Source organism: Eptesicus fuscus, chromosome 23 (genome assembly GCF_027574615.1).
Source record: "Eptesicus fuscus isolate TK198812 chromosome 23, DD_ASM_mEF_20220401, whole genome shotgun sequence".
NCBI classification, from domain to species: Eukaryota; Metazoa; Chordata; class Mammalia; order Chiroptera; family Vespertilionidae; genus Eptesicus; species Eptesicus fuscus.
This window is the reverse complement of record NC_072495.1, coordinates 28,922,345-28,936,469: the sequence shown is the minus strand read 5'-3', so window position 1 is coordinate 28,936,469 and position 14,125 is coordinate 28,922,345. Positions and strand designations below refer to the sequence as shown.

At 39.5% G+C, this 14,125-nt stretch overlaps 1 protein-coding gene across 2 annotated transcripts; it reads right to left on the bottom strand.

Annotated features, from left to right (window-relative positions):
- Positions 1 to 412: 412 nt before the first annotated feature.
- LOC103300417 (zinc finger protein 84) lies at positions 413 to 11,042 on the bottom strand. 2 transcript variants are annotated; one of them, XM_054712337.1, is made up of 6 exons: positions 10,851 to 11,042; positions 7,012 to 7,138; positions 6,242 to 6,337; positions 5,407 to 5,559; positions 1,496 to 1,589; positions 413 to 670 (listed from the first exon to the last, which is right to left on the bottom strand). In XM_054712337.1, the coding sequence occupies exons 1-5, from the start codon at positions 10,863 to 10,865 to the stop codon at positions 1,504 to 1,506; spliced, it is 477 nt and encodes a 158-aa protein (XP_054568312.1). In that variant the 5' UTR covers positions 10,866 to 11,042; the 3' UTR covers positions 413 to 670; positions 1,496 to 1,503. The 2 variants fall into 2 exon arrangements, with proteins under 2 accessions (XP_054568312.1, XP_027989434.2); XM_028133633.2 differs by lacking the exon at positions 413 to 670 and having other exon boundaries at positions 1,019 to 1,589.
- Positions 11,043 to 14,125: the final 3,083 nt, after the last annotated feature.

The following is a 14,125-nucleotide window of genomic DNA, read 5'->3' as shown; positions in this document are numbered from 1 at the left end:
AGACCAGCAGGCAAGAAGAGGAGCTGCCGTCTTTGAAGGGGTCTCTGACACATGAGGATGAGGCAGGGTTGCTGTTATACAACAGGGCGGAGAGGAATATGAGTGGGTTTAGTTGACCCACTCAGGAGCTTCTTGGATCTGCCTCGCCCAGTTGTGATAGTAAATGGATAAATCAAGTCGGGAATGAGGAGGGCATAGTGACTCGGACTCAGTAATGAGAATCCGGTTCATGCCACCAAGCGGGCCAATCACTTATTTTCCAGTCAACTCAGTCATTGATCCTCAATAAACATCCTGCTCCCAAAATTCTATCACAATATCTGCTTCCAGAGAACCCACTTATGTCTTGCATGAAGAAGATTTGGATTATAAGAAACACAACTTGAACACCTGAAACAAACATGGAGTTTTATTAGGAGGATATCTGTGCTATCTCACAGAGGAACCCAGCGATCATGAATGGGCAGAGATGAATGCATATCAGGACAAGAACCAGATTCCGGCACTCAGTCAGCACTGGCCCTTGCCTTTGCTTCCACAATGGCTTAATTTTCCTCTCATTGTAGATTATGCTTCTCCATGTGGTAGAAAACATAGCTACGATAAGCAATCACATTTATATATAAAGCTTCAGTTGCTAAAATTATATAGACAAGCTTGTTCCAGCTTTCTAATGGAAAAGATAAAACATGCAGTGATTATATCACAGTGACAAATACATATACAGGCTCATAAAGGTTGGATAGGCATAAATAAGAAACAGGGGAATTTCAGTGGCAGATTTGCAAAAAGCAACTGAGAATGTAGAAATTTCAAGGAACTGCAAGTAGTTCAAGGAGGCCAAAAATTAGTAAGAGGAGAGGTAAAGTATTCCGAAATGATGGGCGTGTATTTGTCTCATGAAACTATACCATAAGCATATTTCACTTTCTTAAGTCCACAATTAGCTATTCAACATTTCAGCACAAGAGTGTGTAATCACAATTATATCTTAAAATAACTATGTATGAGTGTGAAAATAGACTAAAAAAGAATAAAAGCGAGGTGCAAAAAATATGCATACAGTTGCAAGGATCATGGATGAGTTAATCAACACTTAGGTCACGACTAGTTAATGAACATCTGAAAGCTTGGTACCATATTTTGTTTGTTTTTAGTAGTACCGTATTTGTAAACCAACAAGCACAATGAAACTGACAAACTGGGTATACTTGTATATTTCTGGGATAAATGAAATAACAAATTACTGTGGTTCCAAGCATAGATAGCAAATGACTATTGACCTATATTCTGCTTTTTAATACAGATAAATCTGGTATTGTGTGAGTTTATTGATCCTCAATAAACATCCTGCTCCCCAAATTTCAACACATTATTTGTAAGAAAGTGTTCTTGTAAGAAAATATCAGGAACATAGGGATCCATACAGAGATAACTGTCAGAAGATTCACGGCACACAAAGGAAAGCTGGAGAGAAAGCACTACTACGACAGACCTCAAAATTCATAGACTTCCAAAAGATCCATTTACTAAAAGGAATGCAATAGAAGTTGTCCAATGTAGAATTGTCTCCAGGTCAATGGAACAACCTAGGTAGTAAAAGAGGAATGATTAGGCCTGTTGCTCAATAGTTAGTGTCGGCTTTCAAACCGAGGGGTCTTGAGTCTGATTCCCAATAAAGGGGACATACCTGGGTTGCAGGTTCAATCCTGGCCCTGTTCAGGGAGAATGTGGGAAACAACTAATGAATGTATCTCCCTCACATAGATGTTTCTCTATCCCTCCCCTCCCTCCTTCCACTCTCTAAAAACAAACAAACAAACAAAATATCCTCAGGTTAGGATTAATACACATACACAAAACAGGAATGATGCTTCCTATTTTGTCTCAACTATTCTGTCTCAGTGTGCTGTATTGTGCTCCACAAAACTGTAAGTAAATCACTCTAAAACTGCTTTTCTTCTTAGTCCTGAGCAGGTAGCTCAGTTGGTTGGAGCGTCATCCCCATAGGCCAAGGTTGCAGCTTTGATCTCTGCTAAGGGCATATACAAGCAACCAATGAATGCATAAATAACAAGCAACAAATCTGTTTTTCCCTTTTTCTTCCTCCTTCTAAAATCAATAAATAAAATTCAAAAACTAAGAAAATAACAATACATCAATGTCTCTTTCCTTTCATCTCTAAAAACAAAAATTTTGGAAAATTAGTTTTAAAATATTTTCTGAAATACCAAAAATAGCAACGCACAGAATCCATGTTCCATCATAATAAATTAAAATGAAAGCTGTAGTTTACAAAGCACTTTACATATATTTTATACAGTGAGGCATCACAAAAAATGATAAAGATTTTGTACAGCTCTACTGCCACTTTGTTTGAATGCTGAGTAAAATGGTCACACACCTCCTTCCTTTTGCTTACTCAGCATATCATGAGTCACTATGGAAATTCTGTGGTACTGCCTTTGAATACTTATAAACCGGGTGTGTGTTTTTTTTATATAAACTGTCTCAGACTCTGAGGACGCAGAAGACTTTATATAAGATGTTGGCTTCTGATACTGAAGTGAGATCAGTAACAACAGACCTCTTTTATATACCAACAAACCATAGGGAAAAGAGATGTGGTTTTATTATTATTTAGCAATAAGGCATATTATATTAATTAGTTACCATTTTTATAGCATCAGTAAGATAGAAAAGCACTGGCATGTCGTCTCTTGACAGACATCAGGGGCACTACAAGGCATGTGCATCTCATACTTCTAATTACATTGTCATATGCAGTTTCAAAATACGAAACACCTTATGTGACAAAAGAAAATCATAAATACACTAAGAAATTCCTAATTTAGAATTTTCAATTGTTCAGTTTATTCATGTATATTCATACCTCTGAGTGAAAACCTGTCAACCACTTAGAACTGGGGATTTTTGGTACTCCTGTCTATAAAAAGAATATGGCTTCCCTTTAAAGCATTATTTTAGGGGCACACATTTCCAATGTCTTTAAATTGTTAGGTTTATCCACAATATGAATTCTCCAAAATACAATATTGTTACATTATTTGCTAACAAATGTTCCATATTTACTATTTTCATAGAACCTCATTTCTTAGAGCAATTTCTTACGTACACTGAGATGTAATTTTCTGATGAAAAGATCACCTCAGGTGCAACATTCATGGGGCTTTCCTTTACTCACTGGACTACGATTTACCCCCAGTGGGAATGTTTCTAACAGGTAATGAAATTTACACTCTTAAAGGCTTTCTGATATCCATAGTATTCCTCTTTGCTGGTAATTTTCTACTGTATTAGGTTTCACTATAATTTGAAAGGTTTTTAAAACACACTGCATTTCATAGGCTCATTCCTCTCTGACTTCTGATCTATAAAACTGTTAAATATGCTGAAACTTTCCCTAAAAAAACCTCAATTACAGCTCCTACCTCCCCTCCCCCTCCAAAGAGCACTCAGATATATGTGACCATTATCTGATTTACCATACTGCATTTCCTGAAGTACAATAAAGTCAGGTCTCTGTCAAAGACATATATTAACTTCATGTCTATGATTTCTTTATGGTATGAGTTCTATGGTGGTTAATGAGCTGTGACTTTTGGGAGAAGGCTTTCCCACAGTCATTGCATTGATAAGGTTTCTCTCCGGTATGAATTCTCTGGTGATTAACCAGCTGTGACTTTTGAGAGAATGCCTTCCTACATTCAGTGCACCCATAGGGTTTCTCTCCTGTATGTGTCCTCTGGTGTGGTATCAGGTGTGATTTCCGAGAGAAGGCTTTGCCACATTCGTTGCATTCAAATGGTTTCTCTCCTGTGTGTATTCTGTGATGATTGATGAGACTTGATTTCTCCCTGAAGGCTTTTTGACATTCACTGCATTCAAAGGGCTTTTCTCCTGTATGAGTTCTCTGGTGTCTAATGAGCTCTGACTTCTCAAAGAAAGCTTTCTGACAAAGATGGCAGTCATAGGGTTTCTCTCCGGTGTGAGTTCTCTGGTGAGTATTGAGCTGGGATTTCTGGGCGAAGGCTTTTTCACAGTCCCTGCATTCATAGGGCTTTTCTCCCGTGTGGGTTCTCCGATGAGTCGCAAGACTTGACTTCTCTCCAAAGGCTTTCCCACATTCGGTGCATTCGTAGGGTTTCTCCCCTGTGTGTGTCCTCTGATGGGATATGAGATGGGACTTCTGACAAAAGGCTTTCCCACAGTCACTGCACATATAGGGTTTCTCTCCTGTGTGAATTCTCTGGTGATTAGTGAGGCTTAATTTCTCACTGAAAGCTTTCCCGCATTCACTGCATTCATAGGGCTTTTCTCCCGTGTGAGTTCTCTGATGTCGAACCAGCTGGGATTTCCTGCTGAAGGCCCTCCCACATTTAATGCATACAAAGGGTTTCTCTCCCGTGTGTGTCATCTGATGTGATATCAGATGTGACTTCTGGGAGAAAGCTTTTCCACACTGAATGCACCCATGAGGTTTCTCTCCTGTGTGGGTTCTCTGATGGTTAATGAGGCTTGACCTCTCTCGGAATGCTTTCTGACATTCACTGCATTCATAGGGCTTCTCTCCAGTATGAACTGTCTGATGTCTAATAAGCTCCGATTTCTCAAAGAAGGCTTTTTTACAATCACTACATCCATAAGGTTTTGTTCCTGTATGAATCCTGTGATGGGTAACGAGTTGTGACTTCCTGCTAAAAGCTTTTCTACATTCTCTGCATTCAAAAGGTTTCTCTCCTGTATGAATTCTCTGATGGTTGATAAGATTGGACTTTTCACTAAAGGCCCTCCCACATTCATGGCATACATAGGGTTTTTCTCCCGTGTGTGTTCTCCAATGTGATATCAGATGTGACTTCCGGGAGAAGGCTTTCCCACATTCACCACATTCATATGGTTTCTCTCCTGTATGTGTCCTCTGATGGGACGTGAGTTGTGACTTTTGGGAGAAGGCTTTCCCACACTGGCTACAATTATAAGGTTTCTCTCCTGTATGAGTTCTGTGATGTGTAATGAACTGTGACTTTTGTGGGAAAGTTTTGTCACATTTACCAGAGCCAATGGCTATCTCTCTTATATGTCTGCTCTGGTGCTTAATGAGACTTGATTTCTTACTGAAGCGTTTCCTACATTCACTGCATTCATAAAGTTTCTCCCCTAAACGATTTCTATGATATATGATAATCTGTGACTTCTTATAGTTAACATTATCATATTTATCACACTCATAGTGTTTGAACCAAGTATCAGTTTCCTCAGGCTTGGTATGGAGAAACAATTTATCAAATATATTTAAGTCATCTCGTTCTATTTTTCCATAATCAGCTTTTGGAAGAAGTAAATCTAAATGACGTTTTAAAGTTAATCCATCTACATCATCACCTTCATTGTTTGATTTTCTTAAAGGAACAAAGTTTATGCTCAGATTGAAATTCTTTCCAAATGCATCACATTCATAATCTTGTTTCGTATTTTTAGGCTTCTCTTGGTTATCCTGGTTCCACATCATGTGACTATTTACTTGAGAGTCTTGTTCTATAAAGAAAAATTACATGGTTATAACCTGACCAGTGTGGTTCAGTGTTTAAGCATAGACCTATGAACCAGGAGGTCACAGTTCAAGTGTGGGGCATGCAAAAGGCAGCCAATCGATGATTCTCTCTCATCACTGATGCTCCTATCGATCTCTTTCTCTCTCTTCCTCTCTAATAAATAAAAACATGTATTTTTTTAAAAAAAGGGAGGAAAAGAACAAACTCTTTGGGAGGAATAATGACTGTTCTCAAATACAGTAAGACTGAACAGAGTGGGCTTTCAATGGGTATTTCTCTGGGCATCAGACACACCCAAAACGAGGAAAAAGATATAAACTCTTAAATGTACAAAGCAAAAGTTTCATCATCCAGAGGAGAAGGGAGGACATACGGAGAGTAACATGCCGGAGGCAGAAAACCAAACAAAAAGTCAAAGCCCAAGATGTGACAGATGGGAGATGACATCATGGCCCTGACAGATGGGAGATGACATCATGGAACCATTTCACTTTATCCAAAAGCAAGAAGCCACATGTAAAAATGTGACTTACTTGATAGCTGGTGCCAAAGGTTTAGAGAATTTGAAAGGAGCACTCTACAGCACATTTCAAAGATGCCACCCCAATAACCAGCTGAGGTTGTACTTGAACCGTCGCCCATCTGCCTGATTCTTATACACTCACCTGGAGAGTCTGAACTTGGAACTTCTCCATCTTCTATCCACGGTGCTTCTCCTCGTTCCAACTTGAAAATGACATCAGGTTTCATAAATTCATACCCTATTCAAGGGAAATCACAAAGGTCTTGGCCCTGAATGCTTGGGCTTTATGGCCCCTGAGGAATGGGCAAGGTTTGGCATCAGAATAGACTCAGTTAAGCTAACCATTTGTATATCAACAGAGTAAGTGATTCTCAAAGAAATGGTAACGGTCTCCCTGGTGGCTAAGAGGGTCTAAGAATCTTTGACTTTTATGATTCCTGTCCAAAACTATTAAGCAATTCAGAGGCTCTAAAGCCAGTGTGCCTGGGTTCAATTAAATCCAGGCTCTTTCATTTCCTAGCTGTCAGTCCTTTGAAAAGCTACTTAACCGTTCTTTGCTTCAATTTCCTCATTAGAAAAACGAAGGAGAATAATCATACCTGTCATGCAGGATTATTCTAATGATTACCAGAGTCGATATATGAACAGCATGTGGAATACCGTGAGTTATCTACATTAGGTGCTACCAATACCACTGCGACTATTATTGAGTCTCAGAGGCTGCACAATAAAAGACTTCATTATTGGAAGGTGATATCCAAATACGTTCCCTGGTGTCATAGTCCAAGAAACTCTGGACTTCTATATTTAGATCCAAAATCATTAACAATTTCAGAGGTCCTACAACTCGCAGCAACGAAAAAAGAAAGAGCAATTACTGGCACAATGAGGTCCTCTGGGTAGCTTCCTTACCCAGTGCCACTAGGCTGCTGTAGTTCTCCAACATGACGTCCTTGTATAAGTCCTTCTGAGAGGGGTCCAGCAGTTGCCATTCCTTCTCGGTGAAGTCCACAGATAAATGTTCAAATGAGATTGACTCCTGTAAAAGCACAATCTTAGTGAAACTGAATCAGTTATCACTCCATGATGTAGAAAAAGAAGTACTGGAGCTTGAGAACATTATTCTTAGCCTAGCAAGTCATAGACAATGCCTACTGTGCCCCTACATTTGTATCATATTGTGGGATAAAATGCCATTAGTCATTCTTCCATCCTTACATCTATGTAACACACAAGAATTGGACCACACAACTTTAAATCTTCTGAACCAATAAAATACTTAACCTCAAATTTGGCACCAGAACAGGTGCTGGCAAAATAATATGATAAAGCCCTAGCTGGTTTGGCTCAATGGATAGAGCGTCAGCCTGCAGACTGAAGGGTCCCCGGTTCGAGGACCAAGGGCACATGCCAAGGGCACCGGCCAAGGGCACATGCCTGGGTTGCAGGCTTGGTCCCTAGCAGGGGGCGTGCTGGAGGCAGCCAATCAATGATTCTCTCTCATCATTGATGTTTCTATCTCTCTCTCCCTCTCCCTTTCTCTCTAAAATCAATAAAATATATTTTAAAAAATAATATGATAAAACTTGTCATATTCTGTTACATTAAAATCTATTGTTTTATCTTGTTCTTTGAGTGACTCATTTACCCTTAATGATTTTACAACATATGCATTGGGCATGTGAAACGTATTGGTCCCGAGTTAAAAATCTCATACACACAAAAAAGGCTTTACCAGTTAATTCTGTAAACACTTAATGCAGTAATAATTCCAATTTTACTAAACTCATACAGAATATTAAAGCAAGAATATAACCCTAAACTTTCTGATACCAGTACAATCTTGGTGACGAGACCCAATAAGGACACTGCAAGAAGGGAAAAGCAAAAGCCAACTCACACAAAAACAATGATGAAAATCCTAAACACATTACCAAACCAAACTGAGAAATATATAAAAAGCAAAATATATTAAGACCAAGTTGGTTTACATTTATTTAAAAAATCTTAACAGAGTGAGAAAAAATATATAATCACCTCAACAGATGCAAAGTATATCTGAAAACAGAAGCATGCAAATCACAGGAACTGCAAATATAGAAACACCTAACACAGAGTTTTAAAAAGCACATTTAAATTCTTCAAAAAAAGAAGGTCTAGATTTCATAAGAAATAGTATGAAAATGAATAAACAGATTAAATAAACAAAATTAATATATCAATTACTGAAAAATAATTAACATTTATTTGTTATAAAAAGTCTTGGCAGCCCCAACCGGTTTGGCTCAATGGATAGAGTGTCGTCCTGCAGAATGAAGAGTCCCAGGTTCGATTCCAGGTCAAGGGCACAAGCCCAGGTTGCAGGCTGGATCCCCAGTGGGGGTTGTGCAGGAGGCAGCCAATTAATGATTCTCTCTCATCATTGATGTTTCTATCTCTCTCTCCCTCTCCCTTCCTCTCTGAAGTCAATAAAAATATATATTTTAAAAATAAATAAATTTTATGGTACTGTTTTATCTAATTGCAGGTGGGGGCTGGGGGAAAATATACAAACAGCCTTGATATATCTTGCCAAGCTAGAAAGCAGTATTCCAGTCAATAAAAAAAAAAAATGATAGAAGTAGGATGTTACCATTTTGCAACGCCTAATGAAATACTCCATCTAGGCAATGATTTTCTAAAGTTGCGCACGTGACAAAAAAAGGGAGGAGAGCAGACATGTGAGCCTCCTGAAAGGACATACCACTACCTCTGAAGCATTCGTGCCAAAAACTGAAAATTGAATCTGATCAAATCTTTACATCAGATCTGTCCAACTGTTGTATTGTACCCCGAATCTCACAAAGGACGCCTCAAAAACTCGAATTATGGAGTCATTTATTAAAGGCCGGCGGCTACGAGGGGCAACATGCTCCAGATCTCGCAGCCCAGAAAAGCTCGCCACCTCCGGCTTATATTGGCAGAATATCACAAAGGTATCGACTGCACCTTTGGGTTTGGAATGAGGAGCCTGGTTTGCACGAAGCAGTTACAGAATCAAAACTGAGCAAGTTAGTTTATCTATAAAGATTAAGTATAGTTTTGGGTCTACGGATCACTGAATCAACAGAAACACATTATCTGGAGCCACTGAGGCAATTTGGAATAATTGTGCTGTCCTGGTCTTGGGACCACTGAGTCAACTGGAACGCATTATCTGTAGCTACTGAGACAATTTAGGGTAACTGAGCTGTCCTAGTTCCCAGAAGAATGTGCTTCGATAACCAGTGAGATCACAATCAATGTGATATTCAAACCACCATCCATGGAGTATTCAATCGATTGGGATAGCATACATAAGTTCAGAAAATCAAATTAACTTTTCTATTGTTTTAGCAAGAAAATAAGTACAGAACCCAAAACAGCAGGGTTAAAGTTAAAGACTGCAGTTTCTACCTGAGATGATTGCTGCCATACTTCACAGCTTTCTAAGGCGATGGAAATATTCTTTATCTGTGCTATCCAATTCCTGGCTGTCCAATTTATGCCTATTGAGTCCTTGAGGCTGGTGTTTAATTAAATTTAAACAGTCCACACATAGCTAGCAGCTTCTGCATGGGACAGCAACATTTCTAAATCTACCAACATGGAGGAAACACACTTCCAGAAAATAATAAGAACAGCCAACAGATTAAAAGAGACTTAAGAGACAGATTAATTGGTTGCATTGTACGAATGTTATTCAGATTTTAATTCAAATAAACTAGAAACAGTTTATGAATTGTGAAACCACTGGGCATTTACACACGGACTGGATTTGGTGACAGGTGTTAAGAAGCTGCCTTATTAAATGAAGGCTGTCACGGCAATGAGGTCACAAACAAACGGTTAAGTGAAAGCAGCAATCACAAAGGGAAAGAACATAGATGAGTCTACTAGTATGTGCCAGCACACAAAACCAAAATGCAGCGTCTCAGGATGAATACTTAGAAATACACCAGTAAAGAAAAGCAGGAAAACGGTTATGAAATCAGGGTCCTGGCTCCCTGAGGAGGGAGACGCTGTGAACGGTCGGGCCTAATGAGGCTGTCCGTGGTCAGACGGGAGCTGTGACGGGGAGCGAGGCCACGGGTCTCCTTTCCCAGGAGGGAGAAGTTAAGACCTGAATGGCAATTTCATGTGTATTCAATTAATAATCCATTAGACTGTACTTCCTACCTTTTGCTTACTTTTCTGCATATTACTTTTTTTCTTTTAATGTTATTCTGCATGTGTTTCTGCTTCACAATTAAAGAGGTAAATAAATAATTATGGTCACACTCGGCGGAAAATTGTGAAAAACGGCCATAAGACATGTGTATTTACCACAATGTTTCTCTTGAGGACGTTACCCACTGTATCATTTATTAAAAGACTTCTTCAACGAGGGAGCAAGAAATAGTTACTTTATATGAAGAATTAATTTGCTTTTCTCTTTGGACAATACAAGTCACGTAAATGTTCACATTTATTTAGTACTTCTGCCCCCAAAATGGAGAGCCAACAGTGCAGCTCATATTCAGTAATTATGGCCTATAAAAATGAAAACCTTGAGAATATCACAAAGGCCTATAGTTAATGTATTACTGCTCCAATTTTGTTCCAATCCAGGTCTTTTCTTCTGAAGCTATTTCCCCCTAATTCCTTAACTATTTCCGTTTTTCTTTTTCACTGGAAAACTTACATACTTCTAATCTCCTGGAAAAATAATCAGGAATAAGCAGTCCACTCACCTGTAACGTGGTCATTTTCTGTTCCCTGTGTGAGGTGATAAGCAAGTCTGAGACCTTTCGATCCTGTTTTCTCTGCTCGTGCCCCAGAGCTCTGGTGTGAGGTCGTGACTAGGTCTCAGACACTGGGAATGAATTCTTGGCTCCAGGAACTCCTTTCTTATCCTGCAAGAGGAGGCTCATTTGTGAGAAACCAGGATCTACGGACGTAGGGAAAAACACGCTTCAACTGGTACAGTCACGCTGCACCTAAAATCTTTTCCTCTTGCTACGAACTAGGAACTCATGACCATTGAAGGCCAGAGGATGTTTCCTACATATAACGGACACAGGGTTATTGGGCAGGAATGGGACATGGTGTGAGAGGACTTCATCCACAGACAGATGAAGTAATATCAGAGCCCTGGCTGGTGTTTCCCTGTGGTTAGAGCATCGGCCCATACACGGAAGGGTCGAGGGTTCGATTTCCAGTCCAGGGCAAGTGGCTGGGTAGCAGGTTCGCTCCCCAGCCCAGTAGGGGCATATGTGGGAGGTAACCAACCGATGTGCCTCTTTCGCATTGATGTCTCTCTCTCTCTCTCTCTCAATCTGTCTCTTTTTCCTCCCTCTCCCTCCCTCCCTTCCACTCTCTAAAAATCAATGGAAAAAATATATCCTCGAGTAAAGATTAACAAACAAACAAAAATATCAGAAATAAAGTTAAGTCTGAGATCCATTCAATGTTCACTGTGGAACGTAAAGTGTAAGTCACTTTAAGAGGCGCTGTGGCCCTGGCCTGTGTTGTAGCTGTCAGTTGTACCGTCATCCCATATACCAAGTGGTGGCGGGTTCAATTCCCGGTCGGGGCACATATCCCGGTTGCAGGTTTGATCCCTGGTTGTGGTGTGTACCAGAGGTAACCAATTGATGTTCTCTCTCTCCCGTCTTCTTTCTAAAAAAATCAATAAAAAGTTTAAAAAGAAAAAAAAAAACCCACAAATTTAAAAAAGAAGCTTTAAGAGATGCTGTGAAGATACTCTATTTTAGGCAGATAGAATCTTGGAAAGTTTATTGCAGAGAATATACAGAACTGAAAATTTCAGGTGAACAGGGCATGATAAGCCATCAGTATGGTAGTTTGAAAATATTTCTGATGAAATTTAGGTTTGCTACTCAGAACAATGAAAACTCACTCTTATTTGACTTTAATTTAAAAAATGTTTTTGGCCCTAGCAGGTTTTGCTCAGGGGTTAGAGCGTCAGCCTGTGGACTGAAGGGTCCCAGGTTCGATTCCGGTCAAGGGCACATGCCCAGGTTATGGGCTCGATCCCCAGTAGGGAGCGTGCAGGAGGCAGCTGATCAATGATTCTCTCTCATCATTGATGTTTATCTCTCTCTCTCTCTCTCTCCTCTCTCTTCCTCTCTGACATCAATTTTTTAAAAAAATGTTTTTGGAAGTTGGCCCTTGTGGGAGAAGTTCCCCTGAATTCTTATATTTGGCTCTCACATGTCCCCTCAGCAAATGGAAACCTAAGCCCTTCATTGTCGGGGTTTTTTTTTTTACCTTGGCAGTTTCCTGTATAACATTACAGCTCTCTGTGACAGCTCTCACATTTATCTTCAGAAGGAAGCGGCCACCTCCACCATCATCCTGTAGTTCCACCCAGCATCAGGCTCTGAAGGAACTTCAGAGGAAAGGCACAGAATCAGTAAAAGTAACATTTATGCTCACTACATGTCAGTGTCTCATACACCATATTGCCCTTTTTTTTTTTTTTTTTTTTTTTTTTTTTTTTTTTTAATATTTTTATTGAGGTATTATATGTGTACATATCTTACTATTACCCCCCACCCCACTCCCACACATGCCCTCCCCCCCCAGAGTTTTGCGTCCATTGTTTATGCTTATATGCATGCATACAAGTCCTTCGTTTGATTTCATAACTCCCCCACCTTTCCCAAACTTTCCCCCTGTACTTTGAAAGTCTGTTTGATGCTTTACTGTCTCTGTATCTATCTTTTTGTTCACCACTTTATAATGTTCTTTACTATCCCTAAATGAGTGAGATCATGTGGTATTTTTCTTTCATTGACTGGCTTATTTCACTTAGCATAATGTTCTCCAATTCCATCCAGGTTGCTGCAAATGATGAGAATTCCTTCTTTTTTATGGCAGCATAGTATTCCATTGTGTAGATGTACCACAGTTTTCCGATCCACTCATCTGCTGACGGGCACCTAGGCTGTTTCCAAATCTTAGCTATTGTAAATTGTGCTGCTATGAACATAGTGGTGCATATATCCTTTCTGATTGGTGTTTCTAGTTTCTTCGGATATATTCCCAGGAGTGGGATTACTGGATCAAATGGGAGTTCCATTTTCAGTTTTTTGAGGAAACTCCATACTGTTCTCCACAGTGGCTGCACCAGTCTGCATTCCCACCAGCAGTGCACGAGGGTTCCTTTTTCTCCGCATCCTCGCCAACACTTGTTGTTTGTTGATTTGTTGATGATAGCCATTCTGACAGGTGTGAGATGGTACCTCATTGTTGTTTTGATTTGCATCTCTCGGATAATAAGTGACTTTGAACATGTTTTCATGTGTCTCTTGGCCTTCCTTCTGTCTTCTTTTGAAAATATTCTGTTTAGGTCTGTTGCCCATTTTTTTATTGGATCATTTATCTTCCTCTTATTAAGTTGCATAAGCTGCCTGTAGATGTTGGAGATTAAACCTTTATCAGTGATAGCATTTGCAAATATGTTTTCCCATGCGGTGGGCTTTCTTGTTGTTTTGTTGATGGTTTCTTTTGCTGTAAAAAAGCTTTTTATTTTGATGTAGTCCCATTTGTTAATTTTCTCTTTAGCTTCCATTGCCCTAGGGGCAGTGTCAGTGAAGAAGTTCTTTTGGCATATGTCTGAGATTTTGTTGCCTGTGGAGTCCTCTAGTATTTTTATGGTTTCCCGTCTTATGTTTAAGTCCTGTATCCATTTTGAGTTTATTTTTGTGTATGGTGTAAGTTGGTGATCTAGTTTCATTTTTTTGCATGTATCTGTCCAGTTTACCCAACACCATTTATTGAAGAGACTGTCTTGACTCCATTGTATGTTCATGCCTCCTTTGTCAAATATTAATTGAGCATAGTGGTTTGGGTCGATATCTGGGTTCTCTATTCTGTTCCATTGATCAATATGTCTGTTCTTGTGCCAGTACCAGGCTGTTTTGAGAACAGTGGCTTTGTAATACAGCTTGAAATCTGGTATTGAGATCCCACCTACTTTATTCTTCTTTCTGAGGATTGC